The sequence below is a fragment of the Amaranthus tricolor genome, chromosome 12, assembly GCF_026212465.1.
Source record: "Amaranthus tricolor cultivar Red isolate AtriRed21 chromosome 12, ASM2621246v1, whole genome shotgun sequence".
In the NCBI taxonomy this organism is placed as follows: domain Eukaryota; kingdom Viridiplantae; phylum Streptophyta; class Magnoliopsida; order Caryophyllales; family Amaranthaceae; genus Amaranthus; species Amaranthus tricolor.
In genome coordinates, this window is record NC_080058.1 from 7961606 (window position 1) to 7972443 (window position 10838).

At 30.4% G+C, this 10838-nt stretch overlaps 1 protein-coding gene across 1 annotated transcript; it reads right to left on the bottom strand.

The window, feature by feature from the left end:
* Positions 1–363: 363 nt before the first annotated feature.
* LOC130797097 (transcription factor bHLH94-like) lies at positions 364–5739 on the bottom strand. The gene is made up of 3 exons (XM_057659588.1): positions 5023–5739; positions 2510–2953; positions 364–1007 (listed from the first exon to the last, which is right to left on the bottom strand). Exons 1-3 carry the CDS (start codon positions 5623–5625, stop codon positions 918–920), a joined length of 1137 nt encoding a protein of 378 aa, XP_057515571.1. The 5' UTR covers positions 5626–5739; the 3' UTR covers positions 364–917.
* Between the last annotated feature and the right edge of the window lie 5099 nt (positions 5740–10838).

The following is a 10838-nucleotide window of genomic DNA, read 5'->3' on the forward strand; positions in this document are numbered from 1 at the left end:
CCTTGACACCTTTAAGTATCAAAATCGAACCCTTAAAGATAATCACTTCCCCATTGCTAAACTCACCCTTGACCCCAAATCACTAAGGTCCCAAGCGATATCAAGTTCTTCTCTTATGCAGGAACATGCCTCACCTTAGTCAAAGTAACCCTACTCCCATTACTAGTCCGAAGTCTCATGGAACCAATACCTACTACTTCACATGGAGTACCGTTAGCAATCCCGACGAGGACTCATATGGAACGAACTACCAAAATCAAGAATCCAACTATCAACCAAATCACTAGATTCAACACAAATAATCAATGCTAAATCTTCCTCTGAGTCATAGCTCTTATTCTGTTTACTTTTGACTACTGTGGCCTAAGATTTATTCTTTAATTTTGGACATTTAGACCTAAAATGTCCTGATTCCTGACAGTTTTAACATATTATGGTCTTAATGTTGCTAGATCCATCTCTACTATTACAAGTATCCGACCTAGCACCTTTACTATTATTTGACATGATATATATTCTGGATTTCTAAAGCGTCAACTATCACTTTAAATTTTTGTTCAAGTCAATGAAATATTATATACTCTCAACATTTTTCGGGCGACTGAAGTCAACCTGTATTGGAAAATAAGCATTATAGCAATTGCTAGCTCTACTAATTAGACAACGAAAACCTTGATTTCTTAATAAAATGACAAAATTAGTCACAAGTTAGAATTTTGGCAATAGAAATTTATATTATGCTCATACATGTTTAATCACAAAAAAAAAAGATCAATTAACTCACATCACGGGTGAGAAAGGGGGAAGATATAGGATTGTGCAGCCAGCTATATATAGGTAGTAAGAAAACTGGCTAATTTGACTAATTAAGCAACACTTAATCAAGATTTGATTTACTAATATTTAGTTAAAACCATCTAATTATTTTCTTCTTGAATCCTACCTAGTAATTCGTACACCGCCCTTGCAATCTCATCCACTGAACTCAGCTTGCTCTCATCTTCCACCTATTAATATAAATCATAAATACAAAAAGCATATATTAATATATATAATTATGGAGTATTTAATAAGCGGAATATATTGAATATAAAATTCTAATAAAAATTTTTGAAATTTATGTTTTAGACAAAGTTTGTAGCAATATGATATTTCATTATATCTTATAAGTGTACTTAAATATTATTAATTATTTAAAGTTAATTCCATACTTGGACCACATTTATACTAAACATAGCTATCTAATTCATGTTATTAATATGTTTGACTTGATATATTGAAATATAGAACAATTAATATCCCGTTATATGTAATTGACAATTGACATGTTTATAGTCATAGTAATGATTATCAATCAGATCCTCAAAGTCAGAATTTGAAGAGAAGAAATAGCGAATAGATCATACCGTAAAGTATGTAGTTGACATTAAATAAAATAATTTACAAAGGAAATTAGATAAAAATCAAACTTAAATTTTATTTAAAAATTATAAATAATATTTACTTCAACTAAGACTCTAACCAAACAATTCTGAAAAACAAAAAATTTGGTTGTAGAGCAGATCTTGTAATAAAACACTAGACAGCGTAGATTACCACAAATTTCAATGAAGTATTATAAATTTAACCAAAATTTATATAAGTATAATCCCTCCATTAATAAAGTTTCTCCCACGTTTTGCAAAACACATATTCTATAAACCATTATAAAAATATATATTATAATTCTTTATATTTTAATCAACGCATAAAGTTCTCACATACACATAATTTAAATATACACATTTATGATAAGTTTTCGGAAAAAGAAGAGTAATAGTAATAAAAAAAATTACACATTTCATAACTTTTTATTTGTTCACTTTAATTTTTCACGCTTTATAAATTAAATTTTAAGCTACAATATCTTTAAATAAACTTCATAAAAATTATAAAAATTACGTAATAAAAAACTACTCTCTTTATCCCCCATAATGTTTGCTAATATTTATATTTTGAACCATTTAATTAATTTCCTTATGTAGTGTTTTGAAATAAGTATTTTATTTCAAATTATGGATTTCAATTATGAAATTATAAATGAAGAATTTGAGAATGACAAGATTTGGATAGTCATTCTGAAATTCTTAATTTTAACTACTTTAAAAACAATGATGGAATTTAATCCAAATTCAAATTTAAAAATTTTTAATTTGCCAAACAATAAATCAAATAAAATGCATTATAGTATTTTGGGTAATGTCCATGTCATTTTTTTAATTTCCTATGAACACTTCTCTTAATTTGTTTTTTTTAATCTTATACACTCAATTTTAATGACCCCACCACCTTCTTAATTTTTATATCATTTTATATTATATCAATCTTATGGACACAGAAACGTGTTACGATGAATCTAACAATATTTAACATCAATATATTTCACCTCAAAAAAATCTTAGTTAAAATTTTTTTAAAAAATAAAAAATTTTAAAGCGGACAAACAAAAGATAACGGAGTATAAAGTTACCTTGAGACTGAAAGTGTAAAGAACAACACCATCATCAGAAGTGTTGACATTAAGATGAAGAATGACCAGCCTCAAACAATGTAAACCAGAAACAAGCTTAGACAAATGCTTAAGTGATCTCCTTAAACGTATCTTAAGATGAGCATGGCTTTCCACCATTGACACCTCCACATCCGCACCACTCAACCCACCATTACTCGGCTGCTCACGGTGGTTGTTGTGGTGGTGGCTGGTCGCGGCGTCGCCGGACATCATTGGATCATCATTAATTATTTGTGCATTACTGGAGAATTGTGGGAAGCTAAAGAAATCTTCAAAAGGCAATAATGTGGATTTTGTATTAATATTTTCTTTCATTTGCTTCTTAGCACTTAAATTTTGTAGGTTATGCTCCAGCTCTTTAACAAAGTTGATTGCTGCTCCTACTATTGATGCTTGGTCCCCCTTTATTATGATTCATAAAAAAGATAAAGCACCGTCAGCTTTTTTTTTTTTTTTTTTTTTTTTTTTTTTTTTTTTTTTTTTTACTTTTTACTGGATTACACCAATGAATTTCTAAATCTTTTTCCAATTCGAAATATATACTAATAATTTGAAATACATGTCCTACTTGTAGAAATTTTGATGTATTAATTAATTAGTGGTGTATATATATATTGGTTTGATTTATACATTGGTCTAGTTATGCTCATGTAGAGGCTAATTATTTCTTAGTTGAGGGTTTGTAGTTAAAAAGCTAGATTAAATGTGGATTAAATCATCAAATAGACAATTAATTATGGATTTCAATGTAATATCATCAACAATTTTTTTGGATTAAAGGGCAGACAATAGTCTAAGGGAGGGAAAAAGTCAAGTGAAAATAAAACCTACGACTTTACCTGAAAAAGTAGTACTTACTCTAATTGAGACAAGATCTGATTTTTATTATTAGCTACTCTTAGAGATTGTCTCTCAGTGGAATAACTTCAAAATAAAGAATCTATGTTCTTATGCTATGAATTAGTTTAACTATTTAACCCGTGTATGAAACGTGTTACTATGAATTAGGTTAACTATTTAATCAGTGTATGAAACGTGTTATTGTTTTCAAAGAGTTGTCTATGGGATTTGGTTTGCTATCCTATAGATGACTACAAGATTTGAATCTAACTATAAATTTACTCTTAGTTCGTTGAAGTATTATTATCACTCTAGTTAACATAATTTATAAGCCCATGGACCATGATAATTACCGCGCACAGGTGTTTATTTTCTACAAGTAATTTTCAAGAAAATATAAAAGTTTTCCATAAAAATTTATTTTGATAAAAAAAATAATTAGTAATTAGCTTTATTTTCTTAGGTTTATCTGAAAAACTATTAAAACATGAAAGGATAATGGATGAAAGCTAAGGGGTTAGAATGAACGAGAAAAATGGATTCCTCTCGATTAAAAAATAGTAATATTGTAATTTTTAATTTAAACCATTTACAAATCAAATAATTATAAATTAAAAAAAAAAAAATCTCCAAACCAAATACCCGGCCTATATACAAAGAGAGTATATATAGTTTAGTGTCCACACATTCCTATAGTGGACCGTGTTTACTTCAACTTTTGACAGGCCGTCTCATAACTCATAGGCTATGAGGCCATAAGAGTGCACTTTCAGAATTCTTATATTACTAGAGCTTATCAAAAGGACCATGTATAGAAGTAATTCTTAATACTATACACATTAGAAATTAAAGAAATAATTTTAATTTTATTACAATCATTAAACTCACATTTTTTGTTAAATGGTGTAACATTCACAAGATCTATAATGCAAATTTTGATAAATAATAATGACTATAATTCAAATTAAAAGTTACTTCATGAGTATAATTCAAATTAAAAATTTCAGTTTGTTTTTTACACTTTAATCATTATATTACTATAAGAATTTTTTTGAAACTAAGTTAGAAAAAGCTAGTATAATTTAATGATATTGTTCATTAAAATTTCTAATCATTGATTAAAAATGAATAATTCCAACAACAGGGAGTAGCTGTTAAAAATGCACCAAAATAAATTCTTACCTATATAATAAGTTATTTTGCATAAAAAATATAAAAGTAAAAACAAAATTAAAGTACAATAGAATTGAAAAATTAAAAACAGAAATCAAGTAAGTTTATTTTTGGATTTTAAGTTTATAATATTTTTGATTTATTATTTTATTTTTACTTTTTTTATTAGAATAAAATACTGATCACCATTTTGGTAATAAATTTCTTGATCAAATGACCTTAAAATTAAGATATTTATGATTAAATTAATTAAAAGTTGTGATTATTATAGAAAAATTAATAAAATATTAAATTCTAGGTAAATTTTCTTAAAACTTCAGTACTATTTGTAAAATTTGTTGAAATGCAGCACATCCAACACACAAAATTGTACTGCTTAAGAATAAAAATAATTTTAATGCAAGTAAATTAAAATAATATAAGAAAATGGAAAAGAGAAAGTTTATGTATATGCATACCCTTTGGACATAAGAATGAGGCATCAAATCTCTAAGCATATTCAAATACTCATTCATTTGTTTCCTTCTATTCCTTTCAACAGCAATATGAGTCATCCTTTGATTCTCAATTTCCTCCTTATTCTTCTTAGCTCTCGCACGTCGTCGCTGCTTCGGCCTCATCCTCACATTCTCCAAACCAACACCGTCGTCCCCACCATGAACAGTCTGTTCATGGTCCGGGGACGACGAACAATTATTATTATTACTATTACTATTATTATTATCAACCAAACCCCAACATTCATAATCATAACTATTCAATTGGGGTAACTCATGGTTAATAATCCCATGATTATTATAATAATAAGAATGCCAATCAAATTCTAGTGGGTTATCATCAAGAAAATCATTAAAAGTAGAATAATAATCTTGATTAAATGTGGAAAATGAAAGATTTTGTTGGGATTGATCATGGGTTTTAAAGAAAGAATCATGGGTATAATCAGGGAAATAACTAGATGATGCAGCTTGTAATAAAGGGTAGATATGGTTATTATTGGTGCCATTATTATGACCAAAAAGGTCTTGTTGTTGATAATAAATGGGTGCATCTAATGCCATTACTTTAATTTGGTTCGCTCCACCCACCCTTAATGAAAATGGGTTGATTATGTAAGTCTAGATCAACTCACCTTTCACCTTTCTGCTTTCTTTAGAAACATTTTTTGGGGGTTTTATAGGCAGGATTTTATTTAATTATATTATGTTCTACAGCTTATATTGCACGTGAAATTCTTTTGTTTTTGTTTTTTTTTTTTGTTTTTGTTTTTTTTTTTTTTTTCCAAACTTGTGTCTCTGAAAAGGCTAGCTAATAATAAGGGACTTTGAGAGTTTGTATTGGAGTCTTAATTCAAAAAGATCGGGGTTGATGGCATGAATATGAATATTAGATCCAATAGTCGTATATATCTATTCCTCTTCTTTATTCATTTTGATTTTCTGTCATCTCAATTTGTAAGTATAGATTTTTCATATCCTTTTCACTTATGTCTTCTAAGTCATTTTTTGATATCCTTACCCACTTTTAAGTCTCCCAAGGTACAACTTTCTATCTTAATTACTAGCTCGCTTATAACTCATATTTGCACATGTCTAAACATTTTAAATGATTATCTTTCTTCTTTTCTTCTATATTTGCAGTTCCTAAACTTGTTTTTTATATATTTGTTTAAACTTCTATCCCTCCCTTAAGGTATGCCCATTCATCCATTGATACATTCACATTTTACCTACTTCCATCATCCTACTATGATCCTTTCTTAAAGCTCAATATTCTGATCCATATAGTAGCCATGGTCTAATGGTCATTCCATAAAACTTTACCTTTAGCTTTAAGGGCACACCTCATCACTTGATGTTCTAGTAGCTGCTCTTTATTTTTGTCACACACACTCAATTCTATGAGTCACGTCTTGTTAAATGTTCCCACTACTCTAAAGTACAGACCCAATGTATTTTAAGCATTCTCTTGGAACGACTTCTTTCTCTTTAAGAATTATATTGCCTCTCGTCATGTCGTTTGTGCTTTAATTACACTTCATGTACTTTGTCCTACACCGACTTAATTTGAAATCTCGTGACTTAAGTCTTATCTCTATCGTTCTAACTTAACATTTACCCCCTCTTTGGTCTAATATAAATGTCATCAGCTAACAACATGCACCAAGGTACATCTCCTTGTATCGATCCAGTTATTTTATCTACAACTGCAGCCAGAAGAAATTAAAGGCTTAGTGTCGAACCTTGATCAAGGGCAATTCTGATTAGAAAATCCTATGTTACCTCTCCATATGTCCTAACAACATTCTTCTTTATTGCTCAATACATATCTTGCATTAAATAATGTGTTTTTTTTGGGAATACCTTTCTTTTTCATTTCCATGAAAATATTTTTCGTGATACCTTGCCATGTGTTTTTTCTAACGACCTCTATATCATCCCTGTCAAAAACCGATCAATTTAGATTATGTTTACTTTAGTTCTAAAATTCAATAAGTGTCTATCTCTCTTCTTAAACTATGTGTTAGCTAGCAACCACCAAACATATGAGAGTGTATGTGATACTCTATATTTAGCTTTAAAAATAAAGAATTGATAGATTACTCATATTAACAAGTTGCATCTTCTTTTTATGAGAGTCCATTTACTAAGAACTCTACAATTAAACATGTTTGGTGGAGAGCAATCTTAGAATGGGTGACCTTCTTGGGAAGTTTTCCTAGGTGTACACGAGTGAGGTCAAAGTGCACTAAAACGATTTGTGTTGGTCTGTGGGGTCCGTCTACAATCTCCATAGGTAGTCACCGGCGGTCTGAGGGGCCAAGGTGTTACAGTGTAAATCCAAAATGGACTCTTCTTCTGTATACCTGGTTCCATTGAATAACGTCTATGGACGTATTCGTAGCAATTGCGACAGCTCCTATGTGGCAATTTAACTCACCAATATAGAGCTTCTCCTTCATCGATATGTTTTGCATGCACCATATCATCAATATCCACCCAAAAATCCTTTTAATTGGTTCCTCTATCTCTTCTATTTACCGTAAATTAAATGTGAGTGCTTTCCGTTTAATATTAGTCTCAAGCTTAGATAAAAGAGGATGATGAGCGGTAGTTAATGACCATTAAATTAGTAAAACTTTGTCACAACGTGTCATAATGAACCAAAATTAAATTGATAGTAAGAAACATGAAATAAGAGAAATACAAGGGTGGATCAAAAATAATAAATATTTATAGGCCGTGTATGTGTATTTTACATTCATTTGCAATCTTAGGAAAAGAAAATAAATACATCAACTAAAGTAAAAGCAATGCATTATATATATATATATATATATATATATATATATATATATATATATATATATATATATATATATATATATATATATATATATATATATATATATATGAGACCCTTTGATTTAGGCTCATGTGTTATTGGGTATCTTACACATAATTAAAATCACCTTTGATATAACATAGTCACCAGTATATATATGTTTGAAATACTTTACATGTAAGGAAGATTTCATATCGTTAAAATATTGAATTATGGACTTTGGTGGGTAATTCTCCTAATACCATATAGTTTTGGAAAAGAGTGAAACTCACCAAGTATCATATATAAGTTCATATTTATTGCCCGTGGGTTTGTGGCCCGAGCCCCCATGTGCTCTATAAATAATTTCATATGAGTGAGTCCATAGAATAATCATGTGGTGAATTGTGATAGCCTAACAATATATACCTCAATACTACTAAATGAAAACGACGATGTATTAGAGTTCGAACAATGTGTTTCAAACTTCAATATTGCAAAGATCGAGCGTATGAAGTTTAGTGACAAACAAATTACGCTATCAATGATATCGATGTTTGTAGGAGAAAGTAAAGCAATAAAATGACACAAAGATTTAACGAGGTTCACCTAACTAAGGCTACGTCCTCCGGTGTGTAGTATCTCTTATATTATCAAAGGAGTTCAAAGAACTCTCAAATATGGAGAATTACAATAGAGAAGAGATATAGGCTAGTGTTTAGCTTGGGGTATATTTTGTGGATGTGGATCATCATTACAATGAGAGCTCTCTATTTATGGGAGAGATCACACTAAATAACATTAAGTATATTAAAGTTATGAATAAATGATAATGAAACATTCCCAAGTATTTGAAGAGTCAAAACCAGCATCCTAGGAGTATCAGAGACTTCGCTCGACCAAAGCAGAGGCTCGCTCGGTCGAGCAGCCTAGTCGAGCGGACTACAGGAAGTTTCTGGTTGCATTCTATCTGCTTGCTCGACCCATTCTAAAGCTCGCTCGGTCGAGCGAGCTGGTCGAGCGGCACTTCAGAGAGCTTCTGACAGTATTGCTCGACTTGCATAGTAGAGCATCTTAAACCTTTGAACTTCTTCATTTAGGTCCCATAACTCCCATAATTAACTAATTAATTCATACTTTAATCATCATCATAAACCACAATTATCAAGACAAAACTTAATACACCCATTCATGACATACTTATGGGATTTCATCCCAAGAGTCACCACATGAATGCACACACCAAATGTACGCTCAAGACAGACCATTCATAACACTAAATAATGGAGTGTTTTGTAAAAAACAAATAAATGGGGAGACAGTAGATTTTAACGTGAATGTTTTAGGCCAGGGAATAATTTCACCTTTTAGAATTAATTATTAATATATCTTATGAAGCATCAAGTCTCGAGTAAATTGGCTGAATGTATACTAGACTTGTCAAATCAAATGCACAAGAATACAGTTAAGTCATATTTTGTTATACTGAGTTTGCCTATTTATAGAGTTTGAATACATATTCAACATTCACTTTAACGATTTGAGCAAACTATAGAGGAATCGATTTTCCACTCTTACTTATAATTTTGGCACTCCTTATTGTAAATGAGTTACAATACATTATAATCGATTGCCAAAATTAACTACAAGGACGAAAAATGAATTACTTAAAACTAGCCTTTTAAAATCAAAAATATAGTATAGTTTAAATACAAAATACAATTGATGTTTCAAACAATGTGGCGCGTTAATTTTGGGCTATGAATAAAAATACATAACATATGTTCCCTGGCTAGCTCATTTGAAACCACACTAGGCAATGTGGCGTGTCAATTTTGGGTCATACTTAATATGATATATAATCTACTCTTACTCATTTGATATCACACTCGGGCAATGTGAAACGTCGCTATCTCGGCGAGTATACTTCCACTACACCCAAGCCTATAAATTATATTACCATATCCCGAGTAGGGGACACCTCACTAGATCAATTTTCGTTAGTGTTCAAGAGATATAACTAGGTTTTACTAAGTTAATTAATTGATTGTCACAAATGTAAGTTAATTAGTTGTGTAGTCATAGACTACATGATCATATTCTATGTTCTCGCCATTCTTATCTAAGCCAATATGGACAATTACAATACAATCCAATTACCCAAGTATTATAGTAGTAGTTAATAGAAGTAGCAAGTAGGCTAGTACACAAAAGAACAAGCTAAGTAGTACAGTTAACAATAACCAAGTATTTGAACTTGCAAGTTGCAAATGTCACAGTACCTGCTCCATTACAATTTTACACAAAATAACTGAACATTTCAGCTTTTTGGGAGATTCCATTTAATAAAAAAAATTTGGTATTATGATATTAGCCCAGTAACGACAGATGGGAATGTCAAGTAATTAAAATGCTTATTCAACTAATTAAACGTGTGGTTACGCGTAATTGTAGTACTGTTCAGTTCCGATATTCAAGACTTGCACAACAGGATAATTAACTGCACACAAGTCGATAATAAAATGAGTGGTCAATCTCTCTGATTGTTCGATGTAAGATCACATGTGCACATGTAATAATAAATAATAATAATAATAATAATAATAATAATAATAATATTGGGGATTAATTGTTTGGTATACCCAAAGCGCTTGTGGCTTAATGGATAAATATCTGCATGTGGAGCAAAAGGTTTGGGGTTCAATCTCTATTGAGCGCAGGTATCATTTGGAGGATTTCGTGACTGAACGTATCCCTCTTTACTCACTCCTTTAAAGTACCAGGTATGGTTTGTCCGCCTCTTTCAGAAAATACAAAAATCCCTCACTCGAATAGTCGAACCCTACCTTATGCGGAATACCCAAATTGTCCTAATTTATATGAACAGTTTATAGTTTGTAAAAGCAGTAAAAAGCGCCCACAGATTGGCAAAGGTGGTGAAATATGTGCA